Source organism: Schistocerca americana, chromosome 3, assembly GCF_021461395.2.
Source record: "Schistocerca americana isolate TAMUIC-IGC-003095 chromosome 3, iqSchAmer2.1, whole genome shotgun sequence".
Classification (NCBI taxonomy): domain Eukaryota; kingdom Metazoa; phylum Arthropoda; class Insecta; order Orthoptera; family Acrididae; genus Schistocerca; species Schistocerca americana.
In genome coordinates this window covers 884,840,201-884,863,974 of record NC_060121.1, presented here as the reverse complement: position 1 = coordinate 884,863,974, position 23,774 = coordinate 884,840,201, and the positions used below count along the sequence as shown (strand labels likewise).

Below are 23,774 nucleotides of genomic sequence, written 5' to 3'. Positions count from 1 at the left end.
CTGTGGCGATCCATCAACAGTCACCTGCACTACGTAATGATAACATGTGGGAGATTGGTTGAAATACGAGGACATATTATTGACACTATCCAATGCAACGCTCGAGAGCTTCAGTTACATTTATATTATTGTTAACATAAAATTATGAGGCAGATTTGGTGTCCAGTACTTACATGCAGGGAAACAAAATATTGAATAATGTATATAGAAGTACACGGCGTATCTAGCTTTTGGAAAAACTGGTTCCTTCCTTAGGCAGGAAAAACGGATACATCTGAGAAGGTTAAAAGACTCCAGGATGGGGGGGGGGCATTTGTTGTGAGGATCTGGGGACAGTCACTTCTGTGGATACAAAACCAGTGCTAAGCATTCTCCCCCCCCCCCCCCCCCCCCCACTCCCCCACCCCCCATGAGCCACTGACAAACATCTATTTGATCAGAGGTGGGTAATGGTGGGTAATCCTTTATACTTTCTTCTATAATCCACGAGTCATTTTAAATGGTGTGGCTGAGAGTAATTTTCACTGTATCTTATAATCACAAGAATAATTGTTTATGTGATTCAATACATTAAAAAACAAAGATGCTTTGACTTACCAAACGAGAAAGTGTTGGTAGATAGACACAATAAAAAACACACAAACACACACACACAAATTTCAAGCTATCACAATCCAAGGTTGCTTCATCTGGAAACAGGGAAGGAGAGGGAAAGATGAAAGGATGTGGGTTTCAAGGGAGAGGGTAAGGAGTCATTTCAATCCCGGGAGCGGAAAGACTTACCTCAGGGGGAAAAAAGGACAGGTATACACTCGCACACACACACATATCCATCCACACATATACAGACACAGGCAGACCTATGTAAAGGCAAAGAGGTTGGGCAGAGATGTCAGTCGAGGCGGAAGTACAGAGGCAAAGATATTGTTGAACGACAAGTGACGTACGAGGGGCGACAAATTGAAATTAGCAGAGGTTGAGGCCTGGTGGGTAACGGGAAGAGAGGATATACTGAAGGGCAAGTTCCCATCTCCGGAGTTCTGACAGGTTGGCGTCAGTGGGAAATATCCAGATAACCTGGACGGTCTAACACTGTGCCACGATGTGCTGGCCGTGCACCAAGGCATGTTTAGCCACAGGGTGATCCTCATTACCAACAAACACTGTCTGCCTCTGCCCGTTCATGCGAATGGACAGTTTGTTGCTGGTCATTCCCATATAGAAGGCTTCACAGTGTAGGCAGGTCAGTTGGTAAATCATGTGGGTGCTTTCACACGTGGCTCTGCCTTTGATCGTGTACACCTTCCGGGTTACAGGAGTGGAGTAGGTGGTAGTGGGAGGGTGCATGGGACAAGTTTTACACCGGGGGTGGTTACAAGGGTAGGAGCCAGAGGGTAGGGAAGGTGGTTTGGGGATTTCATAGGGATGAACCAAGAGGTTACGAAGGTTAGGTGGACGGTGGAAAGACACTCTTGGTGGAGTGGGGAGGATTTCATGAAGGATGGATCTCATTTCAGGGCAGGATTTGAGGAAGTCATATCCCTGCTGGAGAGCTACATTCAGAGTCTGATCCAGTCCCGGAAAGTATCCTGTCACAAGTGGGGCACTTTTGGGGTTCTTCTGTGGGAGGTTCTGGGTTTGAGGGAATGAGGAAATGGCTCTGATTATTTGCTTCTGTACCAGGTCGGGAGGGTAGTTGCGGGATGCGAAGGCTGTATTCAGGTTATTGGTGTAGTGGTTCAGGGATTCAGGACTGGAGCAGATTCGTTTGCCACGAAGACCTAAGCTGTAGGGAAGGGACCGTTTGATATGGAATGGGTGGCAGCTGTCATAATGGAGGTACTGTTGCTTGTTGGTGGGTTTGATGTGGACGGATGTGTGAAGCTGGCCACTGGGCAGATGGAGGTCAACGTCGAGGAAAATGGCATGGGATTTGGAGTAGGACTAGGTGAATCTGATGGAACCAAAGGACTTGAGGTTGGAGAGGAAATTCTGGAGTTCTTCTTCACTGTGAGTCCAGATCATGAAGATGTCATCAATAAATCTGTACCAAACTTTGGGTTGGCAGGCCTGGGAACCAAGGCGGCTTCCTCTAAGCGACCTATAAATAGGTTGGTGTACGAGGGGGCCATCCTGGTACCCATGGCTGTTCCCTTTAATTTTTGGTATGTCTGGCCTTCAAAAGTGAAGAAGTTGTGAGTTAGGATGAAGCTGGCTAAGGTAATGAGGAAAGAGGTTTTAGGTAGGGTGGCAGGTGATCAGCGTGAAAGGAAGTGCTCCATCGCAGCGAGGCCCTGGACGTGTGGAATATTTGTGTATAAGGAAGTGGCATCAATGGTTACAAGGATGGTTTCCGGGGGTAACAGACTGGGTAAGGATTCCAGGCGTTTGAGAAGGTGGTTGGTGTCTTTGATGAATGATGGGAGACTGCACATAATGGGTTGAAGGTGTTGATCTACGTAGGCAGAGATACGTTCTGTGGGGGCATAGTAACCAACTACAATGGGGCGGCCGGGATGTTTGGGTTTGTGAATTTTAGGAAGTAGGTAGAAGGTAGGGGTGCGGGGTGTCGATGGGGTCAGGAGGTTGATGGAGTCAGGTGAAAGGTTTTGCAGGGGCCCTAAGATTCTGAGGATTCCTTGAAGCTCCGCCTGGACATCAGGAATGGGATTACCTTGGCAAACTTTGTATGTAGTGTTGTCTGAAAGCTGACGCAGTCCCTCAGCCACATACTCCCAACGATCAAGTACCACGTTTGTGGAACCCTTGTCAGCTAGAAGAATGACAATGGATCGGTTAGCCTTCAGATCACAGATAGCCGGGCGCCAGCTGTGGTGATGTTGGGAGTAGGATTAAGGTTTTTCAAGAAAGATGGAGAGGCAAGGCTGGAAGTGAGAAATTCCTGGAAGGTTTGGAGAGGGTGATTTTGAGGAAGAGGAGGTGGGTCCCGCTGTGGTGGAGGACAGTACTGTTCCAGGCAGGGTTAAATTTGGATAGTGCCTTGGGGAGTTGAATCATTAGGCGTAGGATTAGGAATATTTTTCTTCGTGACAAAGTGTTATTTCCAGCAGAGACTACGAGTGTAGGACAGTAAATCTTTGACGAGGGCTGTTTGGTTGAATCTGGGAGTGGGGCTGAAGGTGAGGCCTTTGAATAGGACAGAGGTTTCGGATTGGGAGAGAGGTTTGGAGGAAAGGTTAACTACTGAATTGGGGTGTTGTGGTTCCAGATTGTGTTGACTAGAATTTTGAGGTTTTGGGGAGTGTGGAGCTGGAAGTGGGAGATTGAGTAGATGGGAGAGACTGGGTCTGAGTGCAATGAGAGGAGGTTGAGGTTTGTTGGAAAGGTTGTGGAGGGTGAGTGAGTTGCCTTTCTGGAGGTGGGAAACCAGGAGATTGGACAGTTTTTTGAGGTGGAGTGTGGCATGCTGTTCTAACTTGTGGTTGGCCTGTAGGAGGATGCTCTGAACAGCTGGTGTGGATGTGGGAGAGGAAAGATTGAGGACTTTGATTAGGGAGACGAGTTGATGGGGGTGCTCACTGGCTGAGTTTATGTGTAGGTGAAGGATTAGGTGGGTGAGGGCTATGGATTGTTCGGTTCGGAACTGGTATAGGGACTGATGGAAAGAAGGGTTACAGCCAGAGATGGGAACTTTAAGTGTGAGGCCTTTGGGGGTAATGCCAAATGTCAGACAAGCCTGAGTAAATAAAATATGGGAGCGTAATCTAGCTAGGGGGAAGGCATGCTTGCTGAGGGAATGTAAATAAAACTTAATGGGGTCGTTGTGGGGATGTTGTGAGGGTGACATGGTATTAGAAGGTGGAAAGTGTAACATGAGGATAAAGTGAAAATAAAAATGTATGGGGAGAGATAAAGGTGAATTCTGTACAAATAATAAACTGAATAAGAAAATTGTGATCATGAGAATATTTTATACAGACAGCAGAATATCGCTGAAAACAGTTTCTTAACATTTGGTAAGTACATTTTCCTGAGATTGTAGGTGTTAATTCAGGTTTATCACTGTCTGTATGTCTCGTCAAGCACCTCTGGCCTTAGCAGGATGACTGACATGTGAGGTTTATGCCATCCCTATTTCCAGGATGTTTTTATTCCAACTTGGGTGAAAATATATTGAAATCAATTGCTTGGAAAATTCAGACAACGTGGTATGCCCAGCTGCTTTTGCAGTATTAGCACCTTACACGTTAAACACAGATAAACAAAAAGTAACATGGACTTTTGAAGTCCAGCTTCTTATAAGTAATATGGACTTTGGAAGTCCAACTTCTTATACTATATTTTATTTTGAAACTAGAAACTGCACTGCTGTGTAATAAAAAGAAAGTTCCGAGTTGAAACATTACTTAAATAACTTCAAACAGAATATATTAAGGCTATCTATATTAAGGCTATCAAATACATAACAAATAAATAAATATGAAAAACAGAGAGTAGATACCCAATTAAAATCAAGTAGAGGGCAGGGAAGAAATTCAGATATAGCCTTACCTTAAAATAGAAAATTAAAAACAATATTATATGTATAGAGGGGATCTAAGACAAAACAGCAAAAGTTGTTTTAACAAATAGACAAAAGATATTCCACAGAAATCATTAAAGTGTACACATCAACATGTTCACAAGTGATAAATAGGTAGAAAACCTCTAAAAGAGATACAGAAACTGATGAATGATAGTAAATCCCACCACAAGATGATATCAGTAGATAAGTAAAACTTGATGAAAAGCTGGAAAAAATATCATCAGTCAATCAATTGGAGGAGTAAAAACAACCACTCATTGCAAACATGCTGCTTCCATCCCACATGATAACTGTGTTCTGGCCCGAACTGGCTGAGTTGACGATCATGTGTGTGTGTGAGGTGTGCTTGTTTGTGTGAACGAATGGTGTGTGTTTCTCTTTTTCTGAAAACGGCTGGGCCAAAAGCTTTGCGTAAGTGTCTTTTAAATGTGCCTGTTTGCAACTTAATGTGTCATCTTTATGGTAAGTAGCAGGCTATCTTTTCCTACATTGTTGATATACCTACCTGGAGTTTCCACTGTCTCATTTCACTGTATAAATGAGTCACTCAGCAGTCAATAGGCATATAAAAAAGACCAAAAACACGGCTAAGCTTTCAGACTATGTCCTTTGTTCGAGCTAAGTAATACAGAACATACATACAGATGCAAAGCTACACTTTCCTCACTGACTACACTGTTTAGCACTGCAGCTCAACTGGGATCAGAGGTTGTGTCAGATGTGTCTCCTGACATTACATGGATCTATGGTTTCTGGGAGAGTGAAATAAAAGAAACACATGAAATTAAAATATTGAAAACTACTCAATAGAAAATGTGGTTTGCAGCTCCATATAGCAAGGATTCGGCCATCATGAGGTTAAAGTGGACACAGGCGATGTGGAACCTAAATACTGCTTTGATTGGTGATGGACTATGCACATTTGATGTTACAGTCAGTATCTTGACCAAACAAGTATAAGACCATTAACGACACTGCAGTCAGTTAGCAATTGAACATATCTGAAAGCTCACAGGAATTTCATCACTTGACACAGCTGAAAACCCAAAAGATTCTGTCAATTCATATGGCCAGAAGATCAGATACTGTATAGTTTTCAGTAAATGCAGTTAAGCTTCAACAATAAAAGTAAGTAAGAGCTTTACAGGATAACTTTAAAGTAGGCATAAAAATCATTAATAATATGAGTGATGGTTGCTCAGTAACTGATGTAAGAATGCTTACTGGAGCTACTGGAAGAGACAGGAAAATAATGTAAATAATCCACTACAGCTTAAAAGGAACAATGATGTACATAATTACAATACCAGAAGCAAAAATGACATTCATTACTTGGGTTGCATATGTTTAGCTGGGTATGGATGACAGGTGCAACAAGGAGGCCTTTGCTGGATTTGAAAAGATAAGAAAAGATTGAGATGATGGCCAAATGGAAGGTGGGTAAATGACATTACTAAAATAGAGGATTAATAGCGCTGTGTATAGATGAAGACTGCAATGCAGGGAAAGGATGACAAAAAACATTTGTGAAGTGGTAAATGTCCAGTGACTGTCAATGCTCATGCCATAATGATGTCACATGCTCCATAGTTTCCTTACCTATACAAATAGTGGAATGTTTTTCCTTTTTGAGCTGCAACTTGTACTTTAGTGATCATACATTGGAAAGTTGTTCTAAGAAATATCTCTCATTTTGTTGAATTGCAGATGGGATTACTACCATACTTTGCATACCATCACTGAACACCGTCTTACGGTATAATCTTCAGTAGCAGTGCAGCTAGGCTAAACAAATTTGAGTAAAGTTGATAACTGAACATTTCTCAAAAGCCCTTTCAGGGACCTAGGGATTCTTACAAATACATGCTGATATGTATACTTCCTAATCACACTGGTGAATAAGAACTAGAGTGAATTTATGATGAACTACGTAATTCACAATTGCAATTCTAGAATTTTTGTTTGGAAAACTGTACAACTGACAATCGCAGTGCTAGAATATATGTAATGACATCATCTCAAGAAACAGTGGTTATGGCCATCACTAGCCATCATCAAAACTACTCAAGCAGTATCAGTCTTATGAAAAGGAAAGTTGCCACTCACCATATAGCGGAGATGCTGAGTTGCAGATAGACACAACAAAAAGACTGTCACAAATAAAGCTTTTGGCCAATAAGGCCTTTGTCAAAAATGGACAAAAAACACACACACACACACACACACACACACACACACACACACACACACGTGCAAATGCAACTCACCCACACATGAATGCAGTCGCAGTCTCAGGCAACTGAGGCCACACTACGAGCAGCAGCACCAGTGCATAATGAGAGTGGTGACTGGGTGGGGGTAAGGAGGAGGCTGGGGCAGGGAGGGTGAGGGATACGGATGGTAGGGTAGGGGTGGTGAACAGTGAAATGCTGCAGGTTTAACAGAGAGCAGGCAAGAGGTGGGGGGCAGTAGTGGAAAAGGAGAGAAGTAAAATGACTCTGTGCAATGGTGGAATGACAGCTGTGAAGTGCTGGAATGGGAACAGGGAAGGGGCTGGATGGGTAAGGGCAAGGTAGACGCCAGGAGGGTTACAGGAACGTTGGATATATTGAAGGGAAAGTTCCGCCCATCTGTGCAAGTCAGAAAAGCTTGTGTTGATGGGAAGGATCCATATGGCGCAGGCTGTGAAGCAGTCATTGAAATGAAGGATATCATGTTTGGCAGCGTGCTCAGCAATAGGGTGCTCCACTTGTTTCTTAGCCACAGTTTGTCGGTGGCCATTCATGTGGACACACAGCTTGTTGGTTGTCATGCACACGTAGAATGCAGCACTGTGTTTCAGCTTAGCTTGTAGATCACATCACGGGTTTGATGGGATAGCTGATGTTTGTGACCGGACTGGAGCAGGTGGTGGGAGGATGTATGGGACAAGCCTTGCATCTAAGTCTATTACAGGAGTATGAGCCATGAGGTAAGGGGTTGGGAGCAGGGGTTGCAGAGGGATGGACGAGTATATTGGGTACTTTCGGTGGATGGCAGAATACCAGTGTGGGAGCGGTGGGAAGGATAGTGGGCAGGACATTTCTCATTTCAGGGCACAACAAGAGGTAGTTGAAACCCTGGCGGAGAATGTTATTCAGTTGCTCCAGCCCTGGGTGGTACTGAGTTATGAGGGGAATGCTCCTCTGGGGCCGCACACTGGGATTTTGGGAAGCGGTGGCAAACTGGAAAGATAAGGCACAGGAGATTTGCTTTTGTTGGGAGGGTAATTACGGTCTGTGAAGGCTTCATTGAGACCCTCAGTATATTTCGAGAGGGACTGCTGATTACTGCAGATATGACAGTCATGGGTGCGTAGGCTGTATGAAAGGGACTTCTTGATATGGAATGGGTGGCAGCTGTCGAAGTGGAGGTATTGCTGGTCGTTAGTAGGTTTGATATGGATTGGGGTACTGACGTAGCCATCTCTGAGGTGGAGGTCAACATCTAGGAAGGTAGTTTGCTGGGTTGAGTAGGACCAGTGAAGCAAATGGGGGAGAAGTTGAGGTTCTGGAGGAATGTGGACAGGATGCTCTCACCCTTGATCCAGATTTGAAAGGTCATCAATGAATCTGAACCAGGTGAGGGGTTTAGGATCCTGAGTGTTTAAGAAGGATTACTCCAGATGTCCCATGAATGTGTTCGCATAGGATGGTGCCATGTACCCATAGCCATACCCCAGATTTGTTTGTACGTAATGCCTCCAAAGGAGAAGTAATTGTGGGTTAGGATACAGTTGGTCATGGCGACTAGGAAGGACGTTGTTGGTTTGGAATCCATTGGGCATTGGGAAAGGTAGTGTTCAATAGTGTTAAGACCACGGGCATTGGGGACATTAGTGTAAAGGGAGGTGGCATAAATAGTGACAAGCAGCGTACCGTGTGATAAAGGGACAGGAACTGTGGAGATCCGGTTGAGGAAATGGTTGGTATTTTTTATATAGGAGGGTAGGCTCTGAGTAATAGGTTGAAGGTGTTGATCTATGAAAGCAGAGGTTCTCTCACTGGGGCACCGTAACTAACCACATTGGGGCGTCCTGAGTGGTTGCGTTTATGGACTTTAGGAAGCCTGTAGAAGGTAGGTGTGCGGGGAGTGTTAGGCATGGGCAGAGAGATGGACTCTGGGAAGAGCTTAAGGATTTGAGGAGCAAATGGAGATCCTGTTGGATTTCTGGAATGGGGTCACTGTGGCAAGGTTTGTAGGTGGAAGTATCTGAAAGCTGGGAGAGTCCTTCTGCCAGGTAATCCTTCTGGTTCAAAACAACAGTTGTGGAGCTTTTGCCTGCAGGTAGGATTATAAGGTTGGAATCAGTTTTTAGATTGTGGACTGTGGTTCTTTCTGCAGATGTAAGGGTAGTTTGCGTGCTGAGGGATTTTGGGAATGATGGTGAGGCAATATTCTGAGTTTAAGAAATTCTGGAAAGTTAACAGGGGATGATTATCCCCACTATCTGGCTGCTTCTCCCGTCATGACCTGCTGCTCACAGTCTGGCCTCAGCAGCCAGGTGTTGTCTAATACTGAAGAAGGCCTTTTGGCCAAAAGTTTACTTGTTATCAGTTCTTTTGTTGTGTGTGTCTGCGACTCATTATCGTCACTATATGGCGAGTAGTAATGTATCCATAACATAATACTGTCATTAAACCACCAATTTTGTAGAGACAGTCTGAAAGATAACATTATTTTGCTTCTAATTATCCATCTCCTAGAAAGAAAAATCATGAAAAAGTGCCAATTCAGTTAAAATGGCGGAAGTGTGGAAACATTTTGAGCAAGGTAAAAAATTTAACTATATGTAACTTACTATTAATAAGGTATGTGCAGGGTGTCTAATGTAAGCCATCTAATCAATGCATGGGCTTTCACTCAAAACAAGATGAGTACATTGGTGGTCTGTGACAGAACCATTACAAACGTGTATATCCTAGAGCAAGTGCTTTGGCATGCAATGCGGAAACAGGTTGAATGTATTAGAAGTCTATCTGGGAAATACATAATCATGACGAAACTACATTAATAAACAAAAATGCTATTTAAATATGTGAAGAGGAGATTCAGATTCAACATTCTCAAAAGAGAACATAATACAATCATTGAAATTTCTAGAGTAAAAATGGAACACCAATGTAATTAAATAAATCACAGGTGTCTCCAGTCATCTACTGCAAACTTAAGCCTCTGTGAAGAAAAGATTCTAAACAATTAAATACAGTGTCAGCTGAATACACATACAGTTTACAAGAGTCTTACTTTTTTTCAAGGTAAGAGGGAAGGCAGCACTGGTCAAAAATTTTTAATTTGTTTATTGAAGGGCGATTTCAGTTGCTGTGTGCCTATCTTCCATGGAGCTATATCCAAGTCATGATGACTCATTGTATATATAATAGCACATGGTACCACTTAGTATTACAGATAACAAACATCAATTAAACTTTATTGATGGTTGTAATCTGTTTTGTCAAGTGGTGCTATGTGCTATTATATTTACAATGAGTCATCATGACTTGGCTATAATTGCATTGAAGATAGTACACAGTAGCTGAAATCAATATGCAATAAACAGGTTAAAATTTTATGACTGATGGTGCCCTTCCACCAATCTTTAATCTTGAATCTCATTAATATGGTTGTGGAGCTTGATGCTCCTACTGGAAACAAACTTGAAGTCTTAATTTATTCCATTGTTCTCTTTCTTTAAATGCAAGTAGTAATCTTCATAGGTGCATTAACATAACAAATAAGTATTATTATTATTATTATTATTAATCATGTATCATTCAAAACCAATCCATTTTACATATATCCAGCAGTAGCAACTATTGAAGTTAAGAGACATAATAATGACACATTTTGCTGAATATGTCTTTCAAATTCTAAAGGTGGCAGGGGTAAAACGCAGGGAGAGAACGGCTATTTATAATTTGTACAGAAACCAGACAGTGGTTATAAAAGTTGAGGGGCATGAAAGGGAAGCAGTGGCTCAAAAGGAAGAGAGACAAGGTTGTAGCCTATTCCCGATATTATTCAATCTGTATGTTGGGCAAGCAGTAAAGGAAACAAAAGAAAAATTTGGAGTAGTAATTAAAATCCAGGGAGAAGAAATAAAAACTTTGAGGTTTGCCGATGACATTGTAGTTCTGTCAGAGTGAGCAAAGGACATGGAAGAGCAGCTGAACGGAATGGACAGTGTCTTGAGAGTGGAATATAAGACGAAAATTGACAAAAGCAAAACAAGGATAATGGAATGTAGACAAATTAAATCAGAAGATGCTGAGGGAATTAGATTAGGAAATGAGACAATGCAGTAGATGAGTTTTGCTATTTGGGAAGCAAAATAACTGATGATGGTCAAAGTAGAGAGGATATAAAATGTAGACTGGCAATGGCAAGAAAAGCGTTTCTGAAGAAGAGAAATTTGTTATCGTGGGGTACAGATTTAAGTGTCAGGAAAGCCTTTCTGAAAGTATTTGTGTGGAGTGTACAGAAGTGGAATATGGACGACTTCTGTAAAACTTTGCCAGTGTTGGTGATTTTGCGTTATTTTAAATTTGGCATCTTTTTTCGCTGCTTCTGCAACAGCAATCTGACCCAATTTGTGTTCCATGGGGGATCAGTATCATCACTTATTAATTTATGTGGTATATATCTCTCAATTGCTGTCGATAGTATCTCTTTGAAATCATCCCACAACTTTTCTACGCTTACATGATCAAACTGTAAGGAGTGAAGACTCTCTCTTAAAATGGTGTTAAGAGCATTTTTATCAGATTTTTTTAAATAGATAAACATTGCGTTTCTTTTTGATGGTTGTAGGTGTTACAGTAGCAACTGCCTTATGGTTGCTAATCCCTGCATTCATCATGATACCCACTATTAGTCCTGGATTATTTGTTGCTAAGAGGTCAAGTATGCTTTCGCAACCATTTACGCTTCGAGTGGGCTCATAAACTAATTGTTCAAAATAATATTCTGAGAAAGCATTCAGTACTATTTCGGATGACGTTTTATGCCTGCCGCCAGCTTTAAACGTATAATTTTTCCAGCATATCGAGGGTAGATTGAAGTCACCATCAACTATAACTGAATGAGTGGAGTAACCTATTTGAAATAAGACTCAAGTTTTCTTTGAACTGTTCAGCAACTATATCTTCTGAGTCGGGGGCAGTAAAACGATCCAATTAATAGTTTAGTCCGATTATCCAGTATAACTTCTACTCATACTATTTCGCAGGAAATAATTACTTCAATTTCACTACAAAGCAAACTACTTCTGACAGCAATAAATACTCCTACTGTATTTAATCTATCCATTCTGAATACTGTTAGATAGATTGAAAAATTTCGGCTGAACTTATTTTCCACTTTAGCCAGCTTTCTGTACTTGTAACTATTTAAGTTTAAGTGCTTTCTATTAGGGCTTGGAGCTCTGGTTCTTTCCCAACACAGCTACGACGATTTATAATACCAATCGCTTCTACAACTAGCTTACTGTGTTGTACCTGTCCCCTTATAGATGGATGCCCTTTCTGTGGTTCCCTGACACCCTCTAACCTAAAGAAACTGACTAGTCCCTTGCACACAGCCCCCACTACCTGTGTAGCCACTTCCTGTGTGTAGTGGACTCCTGACCTATTAATCGGAACCCGGAAACCCACCACCTGGTGGGGCAAGTCAAGGAATCTGCAGCCTACATGGTCACAGAACTGCCTGAGCCTCTGATTCAGACCCTCCACTTGGCTCTGCACCAAAGGACCACAGTCAGTTCTATCGATTATGCTCTGCCTTAATCTCGCAAGCAAGACTGGCAGTCTTTACCATTTCCACTAGCCGCCCGAAACCAGAGAGAACCTCCTTTGATCCAAAGCAACACACGTCATTGGTGCTGACATGAGCCAAATCCTGCAGTTGGCTGCACCATGTACTCTTCATGACAATCAGAAGCACCCTTTCCACATTCGAAATGACTCCCCCCGGTATGTACATATGTTCATAGAGTGCACAATGGCTCCCTTCCCCTCCTTGGCACCCATGTTCCTAAGGGCTCCAATATGCGCCTAACGTTGGTGCTCCCAACTACTAGCAAATTCACCCTCTGTGAATGCCAAAATCTTGCAGGCCAAGAAGCCTCCTCTGGAATAAGTAAGAGTGATTTCAGGTCTGCCACAGGGGAGTGTCGTAGGACTGTTGCTATTCACAATATACATAAATGACCTTGTGGATAACATCGGAAGTTCACTGAGGCTTTTTGCGGATGATGCTGTGGTATATTGAGAGGTTGTAACAATAGAAAATAGTACCGAAATGCAGGAGGATCTGCAGCGAATTGACGCATGGTGCAGGGAATGGTAACTGAATCTCAATGTAGACAAGTGTAATGTGCTGCGAATGCATAGAAAGAAAGATCCCTTATCATTTAGTTACAATATAGCAGGTCAGCAACTGGAAGCAGTTAATACCATAAATTATCTGGGAGTAGGCATTAGGAGCGATTTAAAAGAGAATGATCATATAAAGTTGATCGTCAGTAAAGCAGATGCCAGACTGAGATTCATTGGAAGAATCCTAAGGCAAAGCAATCCGAAAACAAAGGAAGTAAGTTACAGTACACTTGTTCGCCCACTGCTTGAATACTGCTCACCAGTGTGGGATCCGTACCAGATAGGGTTGATAGAAGAGATAGAGAAGATCCAACAGAGAGCAGCGCACTTCGTTACAGCATCATTTAGTAATCGCGAAAGCGTTACGGAGATGATAGATAAACTCCAGTGGAAAACTCTGCAGGAGATATGCTCAGCAGCTCGGCACGGGCTTTTGTTGAAGTTTCGAGAACATACCTTCACCAAGGAGTCAAGCAGTATATTACTCCCTCCTACATATATCTCGCAAAGAGACCATGAGGATAAAATCAGAGAGATTAGAGCCCACACAGAGGCATACCGACAATCCTTCTTTCCACGAACAATACGAGGCTGGGATAGAAGGAATAAACGATAGAGGTACTCAAGGTGCCCTCCGCTACACACCGTCAGGTGGCTTGCGGAGTATGGATGTAGATGTAGAATAGGGTGGATGACTGCATCCAGCTCAGAGACATGGTCAGCCACAGATAATGCCTGAAACGTGTTCGTCAAACGAACCAGGGAGGCCATACGATAGGCCCCTCAGAAAGTTTTTCGCTGAATGTCAGACTTTGGGATGATCTTCCACTCAACCACGCGTGAGGGGTCAACCTCAGTGCAGGCAGTACCTGGGGCTGCCACAGCAGTGGACCAATCGGGGGACACGTGGGACGTGCTCGATGTCCCTCGCATCCCCATGTCCGACCCCCCAGAGTGACGCCCCTTTGCAGCAGCCTCAAGCTGCGTGACGGAAGCCAACACAGCATAGAGCTGTGAGCGAAGGATCACCAACTCAGCTGGCATCTCTACACACCAATCAGAGTTCCATTTCATTCAACTCTTGTTCCAAGTGATTTGTCATCTTTGACAGAATTACAATGTCATCATCAAAACTGAAAGACTTGATTTCTTCTCTCTGACCTTTAATTCCCATTCCATATTTTTTTCTTGGTTCCCTTTGCTCAATTGAAAATTGAATATCATGGGGGTTAGACTATAACCTTGTCTGACTCCCTTCTCAATTACTGGCTCCCTTTTGAGTTCTTTGAATCTTATAAAGACAGTCTGATGTGTGTACAAGTTTTAGATAATGTTTCACTCTCAGTATTTTATCTATGATAACTTCAGAATTTCAAATAATATGTTCCAGTCAACACTGACACTTTTTTCCCATTCATTCTACAAATGCTACAATTGTATGTTTGTTTTTCTATCTGTTTCTACAATAAGTTGTAGGGTCAGTATTGCCTTGTGTGTTCCTATATTTTTCTGGACCAAAACTTATTTTTCCCCTGAGGGGGTCTGAATTAAGATGAATTAAATTCAGTAATTTTCTCACAAGTTTTAGGGGAATGTATAGATAAGCAAGTGTATGCACAACTAATTTTATTGTAATTTTAATAATAACTAGAGGTCATTTATATGTAGATGATATCCTATAGATGTTCAAATATCTTTTTTGTATTTTTGTTATTTGTCTGAGGTGCTCCTTGGACAACATGCGCCAGATGGAGTCCAACAGCAGGAATCCCTACGTCACAGCAGGTGTTTATCAAAATTCAGAAATAGAAGAAATATCTTATTCACTAAACTGGACTGGATAGGTAAAAGGTATACCATTAAGCAGCGACAAGGGAAAACACATTTACAAGCTTTCAGAAGCATTGGATCCTTTTTCTAGCAGATGTCTCAACATTCCAATGAGAACAACCCTACAGAGTTTATGTAACTTTGTCTTCCCCATCTGCTTCCTTGGTTCTTGTGACGTAGTTTCTTTCGTGTCAACATTTATTCTCGTTCTCAGTAACTATTCCTTTCTTCACTCCCTTTTAGTTTTTGATCAGCTTACCACCCCCCCCCCCCACCCCCCCCCCCCCCCACCCCAAACTCTACCACATACAATGTGCACTTAGCTTTCCATTCTTATTAATTCATACCCGATGTTTTCTCAATAATTTCTGTCTTGTCTATTACCCTATCTTGCATCTTTAAGCTCCCAGGTTTTCAAATCTCATTACATTGGTCAGTCCTTACTTCTCTTCCTGTACAGTAAGTCTCCCCTGAATTGGGGTTTTGGGTGACTTCCCAAACTTTAATACAATCTGTCAGAAGAAGGAATCACTGGTTTTGAAAGGTTCCAGATTTGAATTCCTTTATATGTGTTTTCTCCTGCTGCCATTCGGTGAGTAGATTTATTATCCATTGATATATTATTCACTAAACAACTATTCATGTTGATTTTAATACTGAAAATGTTGAAAAACGAAGCTGCAGCAATTTGAGGGTAAAAAAAGGTGAATAAGGGTGGATTTTAATGGATATTACACAGTTTTTGTAGTATTTTGAAAATTTGGAAAGGGGAAGAAACATTTTGAAAATCAATTACTAATAATTTTTAGTTTTTATTTTGATGCTCTAGTTGCCTTTCACATCACTTTGACTCCTATGAGACACTCCATTCTTTATTAAATAACTCATGTTATTATCTTTCAGCCATGACTTAGTGAACTGATGGTTGAATGATACTAACTGCTGTCAACAACTGCCTTCTTTGGTCTTGACGTCTGAGGTATATTCCAACTCTCTCATATATCCACATCATGATAATGAAAATTCCGATATAAAAACAATGAACAAAAATGAAAATATGGATAACTAAATATGCCGTATCTATTTATTTACCTATTCAATTGTGAAGTTAAGTGTGTGTGTGTGTGTGTGTGTGTGTGTGTGTGTGTGTGTGTGTGTGAGAGAGAGAGAGAGAGAGAGAGAGAGAGAGAGAGAGAGAGAGTGTGTGTGTGGTCTATGGACAACATATTTCTGACCTGTAGGTAAATTGCTGCTCATTCTAGTTGTTATTTTTGGTGGAGATTAACAAATACAAAAAGACATTAAATGTTTGTTGTTTGACTCTCACCTGTCAAAGAGGGCTGATGTTTTCTCCATTGCTTGAATTAACAATTCTGGATCACTGTCCTTATTAGTTTGGCTTGAGGTTGTATCCTTTCCCAGTTCCTGGCGATCATACTTATCTAGATTTTTTTGTAAAGCAGAAAAGATATAAAAAATTACATAACAATTATAAAATGTATTTAAACTGTTATATCTACACATTTGATTAAATTAAGAAAATTTAATCCTCCCACAGTAAAGTGACAATCAAAAAGCTAATGTCAGATCATGGAGCACATAAAAATGAATTTCTCAATCATAAGAGCAGTATAAACTGCTCAATACCGAGTGCCTTCACCTCACAGTGAACAATAAGTAACAAATTTGTTTTGAAACACGGCTTTGGCATTCATACTGCTTGACTGCACCAGCACAATCAGTTCTAGTCCACATGGTTTTATTATTACATACTGTTGTTGCTCTTTATACTGATGATATTAATATTAATTAAAAATTGCATGTGATGTATTTATAGGTGTCTCAGCATAGTGGGCATCAGTCAAATGGCAATGGTTGCTGATCTTGTTTACTGCTGTTGTATTACAAAATATGTAAGACACTACCGGAGCATCAGAGACCAGAATACATTGCGTTTATATTTCAAGTATTGAAGCACAAAGTAACACGGAAGTCAACACTTGCTGTTTTATGTACCTAAAAAAGTCATAGTTGCATCAGCAATATATATTTCTATACTCACAACCAGATCCAATCTTCATTTCATTATGTTCAGGTATGTTAAAATCAAACAATGGAAAGTCCAGGATGGAATGAAACTATTATGAAAGAGATAATTATTACTGATCATTTAGCAGAGATGCTGAGTCACAGATAGACACAACAAAAACACTAAAGACTGTCACAAAATAAGCTTTATGCCAAAAAGGCCTTCGTCAAAAATAGATGACACACACACACACACACACACACACACACACACACACACACACACACACACACAGTTGCCTCTCCTATCATGCACAGCTGCTGCTTGTAGTGTAACTTCAGCTGCTGGAAATTGCGTCACTTATAACAGCTTACATGGCAATGTTAAAACTGCAGTATCACAAAGCATAAAATTCATCCTACGTGACTACTGTTAAGTGATAAAATTTTACTACATGAAAGTAGTGACATAGGATGAATTTTATGCTATGTGATGCCAGTTTTGATATTGCCATGTAACCTGTTACAGATGACTTTATGATACCTGATGATGATGAACTGAAAACTGAAACCAGCTGTGAATAAAGACATATTTATTAGCAGCTCTTCATCTTGAAACTATCATCTTTTTTACAAAATACTATCTGTGTGGTGCAACCTTCACAAAGTACACTGATGAGCCAAAATAATTATGATCACATGCTTAATAGCTTGTTTGTCCATCTTTGGAACGAAATACTTCACTGATTCTGCATATCAGCGATCCAACAGTTTGTTGGTAGGTCTGTGGCATTATAGTGTGTTTAAAATAAGCTGAGACTTTTGACAGTTCAGTATGGAGCAAGTGGTGGGAAGCATAGTTGCCAGCATAAGCTAGGCATGTCAGCAGGTGACCACAGTATAATGGTAGGCTCACTTGACTGTGTGTTGCAATCTTTCTCAATTGCTGTTTAAAGAAACCAATAGGTATAAACTCTCATTCTTGCACATCTTAAAGTTTAATTAGTCCACTGCATGATGAAATGCCTATCATATCATTAAAGACCATAGTTATTGTGATATTTTGTTAGTAGGTAACTACTGCTAGAAATTCTTAGTTTGCAGTGAAAAATACGTGTTGCTATGAATTTGTGTTTGGTGCATGTTAGGTTACCTGTTGCTGTGTATTAAATGAAGATAATACATTGAATCATTCTTTAAACTTGGAGCAATATCACTGTCTGTTCTCAAGAATATGGAATGGCAAATGAGAGCACGCAAAGACAAGTGTGTTTTGCCATATGATTAATATTTAAAACTCCATATCTACTGCGACATTCAAGCGACTACAGATTTTTTCAATGAAATAATGTAACTATTGAGAGCCATCGATAGCTGGTGAAACTATAACTGCTGTTGGTTTTGTAACAATGTAAGTGAAGAAGTTACACCTTTATTTTTATACTGAGAGTGAGGCGTTTCATAAACTACTGATCTGACTTGCTTTCAGTTGTTAGTTTAACAATACATTATTTCAGGATTCTGTCACAATTTCAAATGCATTAGAATATTAATGACATGTATTTTGCTAAACTCTAATGTTTTTTTGACAAAAGAAGCAGATTTTAACATAGCAACAATAGAAGCTATGTATTCCTGAAAACTCTTCATGGTCCTTCATGAATCAGTGTCTTCTCAACTATCTTCTTGGTACAGCTGACAACTCAAAACGAGCCCTGTTGCATTAAATTTTGAGTAGCTTCTTTTGTCAGTATTCCAACCTCAGTGAGCATAAAATTCTTGCTGTTTTTTGTCACATTACTTTTCATCTAGGCCCATATATTCTCTGTCGGATTTAAATGAGCATGACACGGAAGAAGCCTGATTAAATTATGACCTTTACCATTAGCCTGTTCATCGAAATGGTAGCGTGAAGTTTTGGCTTGTACAGCAGTAAAAGTTCCATTAACTCCAACTTATACATGCTAGGTTCAATTTTATCTCATGGAACATTTCTTTGTAGCCAGAGCAAAATATCTGCTTTCCTCCACTCCACTGTTAGAGCTTTATGCATCACAACAGAGTGATGTGGTGTTTCGTCCATTACTAACGTCAAATTCTGAGGAATGTTTTGCGGCAGAATGTTTTCTTCCCAGCTGGCAAATGAGTTCTTGGAGAACACTTCTACTGCAAATCATGTATTCAGATGTACTGCACGGTTGTTATTAAATCAATGCCAACACAAAACAGTTCTTCACAGTACCTGATGACTACAGAACACTTTAATGCCAGAAAATATGACTTTATAACGAAAACTGACAAACATTGTTGCATCTAATGTGTGACATCAAGTGGTACCGTTTATTCATGGTGTGGCAACAGGGGCATGTTTCCAGCAGAACCATTGGCGGCGTGGTACAGAAAGCCGTCTCACCATTGGTGTTACCTGGGGAATGGCATCGTGTCCCACTCCGGTCAGTCAAATGTCGAAAGTCGCAACTAATTTTAAATGCACTATAGACGTCTACAAACAGGTCATGTAACTCATGTAAATATCGGGCTGCTGCTTACACAGTGATGGTGCCTGAAAGCAACCCAGATGGGTTTCATAGATTTACATCAGACAAGTTTGGTGGCCAAGACATCAACGTGAGTACACTATAATGATCAGCCTGCAAACCACCGTAGCATGGTTCTGGCTCCGAGACATGGACAGTTATATTGCTGAAAGATGACATCACTGTCGGAGATGGCATCAAACATGAAGGGATGCAGGTGATTCGCAGCTGTCCGTGTCTCTTTGATTATAACCACAGGTACCATGCAAGCATAGGAGAATGTCTCACATAGCATAATCCTGCTCCCAGCAGCCTCCATCTGTGGCAGGAGGCAACCATTGACCTAGTGTAGCAAAAATATGGTTTATCCAAAGAGCCAACAAGTTTCCATGGATCGATGGTCGAATCCCAGTGGTCTAGCATCCATTGCAATCATAACTGACGATGTCATTGGGGTCAACATGTGAACATGTAGGGATGGTCTGCTGCGGAGCTCCATGTTCAATAATGTATGATGAATGGTGTGCTCCGAAACACATGTGTGCGCCAGCACTGTGTTCTTTTGACAGAGGTGCCAAAGATCACCATCTAACCTACTTCACAGAGCAGGCACTCCTTCGAACCCCACATACTGTGAAGATTCGTGGACCGTCCAACCACTCAGTGCCTAGTGGTAGTTTCACAACCTTTCTACCTCTTTCAGTAAATGCTGATGACAATAGCATGGGAACATTCACCATTTTTTAAATACTTATTCACAGGCTCTGCCTAATAATAATCTGCCCTTTGTCAGAGTCACTTATCTCGATGGATTTCCCCATTTGCAGCCCATATCTTCACTAGGGTGATACCCCAGCTGTGTCTGCTCCACTTACATACATTTTTTACCACGTCATGTGCTTGCAACGCTACTAGGTGGCATCCAATGTTGCAGTGGGTAATGGTCATAATGTTTCGGCTGATCAGTGTATGTTGTCTCAAAGTAAGTAGTAGCAATGGTCAGCTACAATAATAATAATAATAATAATAATAATAATAATATAGAGCAGCTCTTATACACAACACTTTAAAATTTTCAATAATTTTTTTGGGCTACCCCCAAGTTTGGTTTGTTTCCATGAACAAATGAGCTGTGTGTAATATCAGCTCTGTAACATAAGAGGAAGGAATGGCCCTGTGCCATTATAATCAGAAAAATCAGAGAACAAGAAAACGACGAACTTTGTAAAATATTATTTCTGTATGATAAATATCTTCATTACCTAATGTGGACATGTTGCTTAGCTCACTCACTTTAACCTTCAAGTGTGTACAAAGTGCACCACCCACAAATAACATTTTCTTGTACCATTCCACTGTTGCTTTACAATTGTGGCTTCAGCTAACACAGTGATAATTGTGCTATGAGCAGTGGTAATATGAAATAAACAATAAGCTAGTTGAAAAAAAATTTACGATCCATACAAGTAAGGGGCCCTGATTCCGAGCTAGTGGCACAATCCCACAGTGAGTCAGTTGACTATGAGACAATTAGTAATTGAATATGCTTTCAGCTGGGATCTGATGGAACTGGTCCATTTAATACTTCAAGTGCGTCGTTACTGTGGAATAACACTTAACACAGCAACATAGTGATATAACGAAAGTCTGCTTGCTTACACAGTAATTTTGCTCACGTAAGTTTACCATACCGTACCATTGTTTAATTAAAACAAGATTAAACTGTAATTTTGCTCATACATTTTTACCTTGGTAACACAAAAACAGCAATCCTTTACAGATGTACGAAGTACACCATGCACACGTTTGTGTTATGAAAATCAGCACTCCTGTTCGAGGATTAACTGAGTGTGCACACATTTCATAGCTAGAAATGGTCAGGTGATGTGATGTGTCAGTACCTCCAAGTCAGGTAGATAGGTAGAGAGAGAGAGAGAGAGAGAGAGAGAGAGAGAGAGAGAGAGAGAGCCAATCTATTACTTTTGATTGCCAAATCTGGATTACCCCAGTACTCTTTCACTTACAATTACAAGGGGTGTAAGTATAATAGCTTCAGTTAATTAACTGGAGATAATTTATTCATTCAGGTATCAGTCACATGAAATAACTAGAAGCAAACTGCCATATGTGAAACAAATGTGCATCAATGTTTCACATGATCCGTAGGGGAACTAAAGATTTACTTGGAACAAACAAGAATGCCCACACTAAATTTGTGAAATAGCATAACAAAATTAGAAGCTTTTGTCAACAATGAAGGCCTCTAGAAAAATTAGCTGGACAACAGTTGAAGGTTCATACATGAAGATTTTGTCAGTGCACCTAGTTATATGTAACTTGGTATTTATGTACTTACAACATAAATTTTACACACAAACATATTTGAAAGTAAAAGGAAAATGAATCTACTCCACATAAAAACTGTTAATTTTACATATCATTAGGTCTTTTAACTTACTATGGTAAAATATGGGCAAAGTTGTCTATGAAACTTTCACTGAATAGGGTTTTCAGTGTGTTAATGGATTAGTTTATAAAACAACAGTGTTAACTACAAGCACTTTAGAGGTAGGTGTGTGTGTGTGTGTGTGTGTGTGTGTGTGTGTGTGTGTGTGTGTGTGTGTGTGTGTGTGTGTGTGCGCGCGCGCGCGCGCGCGCGTGTGCAAGGTTTTTTTTTTAATTGACAACTTTTTAGAAAAAGACCTCTTGTAGTGACCCTTATTCTTCAAGAAGATGAGGTATTTATTGCTCCATGGCTTTTTGAAGCCAAAACACAGTACTCTTTCAAAACAGTATAAATATCAGGTTCTCGATCATCATGTCTCTTAAATGTATTTATTCAAACTGAAAAATTTGTGCATCTGTTTTGTGTATTGTCATGTTTGATCCTAATTTCTCTTCTCATTCAAAAATGGAAATGGTGAAGGTACCATGAAGCAGAATAATCAGACAAAAATGTTGGAAGTGTTCAAATAAGAATCAATCAAATCCCAGTAATTATCCATAATGGGACTGAACAATTTCTAGTTTATTAGAAGTTCCTCTCCTTGCCAAATTTTACACAATGGAGAAGTTCCTCAAGGTAGATACTTCATAGTAGTGGCACAAAGATGAAGGCTGCATCAATGCACCTAGTTATTTAACTGAATTCCGTGAATGATTGACCTGAAGGATGTGTAAAACTCATGAATGACTACAATAAATAATTTACATACAACTAGAAACAGAAGTAGTATGTGCTTCAGGTTGTATCAAAATATTTTTGTAAGTTAGTTTCCGGGGCACAAAGAGTGATTTTTTCCAAAGAAAAAGAATTTTTAAAAGAATGCATGATTTTCTTATCAAAATGCCTTACAAAAATGGTAACTTCATGGACTGTATTATCCGGGTTAAGAGCCACCCTAAAGCATAGCACTCTTAAAAACCTAGAGCACAGATCAAGCAAACCATTTTACCATTATACAATGCATCCTGCCCAAGCCAATAAGTTTTTGATGCCTGTTACATTTCATTTAATTAGACTCATTCCTGTAGAAGAGACATATTAGAGCCCTGACTTTCTGTAAACCATAAATTGCAGCAATATCCAAATAATACTGCAGTCTACAATGTGATAACAACGAACAAAGTTTTGCAGTACATTCCTAATCTCTGGCAGATGATTCTACGCAGACACACACCAACTTTGAATCATAATCATGTTATGCATGTCTGGGTAACATAATGTTAGTGCATGACAAGTACTTGCTGAAGTTACTGACTGTTCAAACAACTGTCCGCCTAAGACGTATTTTCCTTCTTAAGTCAATAAGTAATGACAAATAACAATTTCATGTACTATTTTATTGGCTCTGAGCACTATGGGACTCAACTGCTGAGGTCATCAGTCCCCCAGAACTTAGAACTAGTTAAACCTAACTAACCTAAGGACATCACAAACATCCATGCCCGAGGCAGGATTCGAACCTGCGACCGTAGCGGTCTTGCGGTTCCAGACTGCAGCGCCTTTAACCGCACGGCCACTTCGGCCGGCTACTATTTTATTTCTTACATATGCAGTGAGTAAACATATTAATACAAAACCATTACGGTTTTCATGGCTACTTGTCGACAAATTGCCTGTCGGCTTCTGTCTCAGTTTCTTGCGACAATATTTGTTCGATGATGTTGCTGATGTTTTACCATCACAAGTGACTCAAATTATCAATGTTTCATCCTCTACCAGTAATGAAGGATGAATATTTGACAATGCTGGTCACTTGGCTTGGTGAAATGTAAGAAAAAATCATCACACAAACACCAGCTGAAGAGCCCAAGACAGAAGAAAACAGACAATTTGCAAGGATATTAATGTTAGTATATACAAACCTTTCAGACACACAAGCAAGCACATATCATGCACACATGTCCACCAACTCC

General features: G+C 40.5%; 1 protein-coding gene across 1 annotated transcript in view; it reads right to left on the bottom strand.

The window, feature by feature from the left end:
• LOC124605364 (huntingtin) overlaps positions 1-23,774 on the bottom strand; it is a 511,164-nt gene that overhangs the window by 12,344 nt on the left and 475,046 nt on the right. The window contains exon 49 of the mRNA XM_047136992.1: positions 16,118-16,232. Coding sequence (XP_046992948.1) covers positions 16,118-16,232 — 115 coding nt within the window. The remainder of the gene's footprint in view (positions 1-16,117; positions 16,233-23,774) is intronic.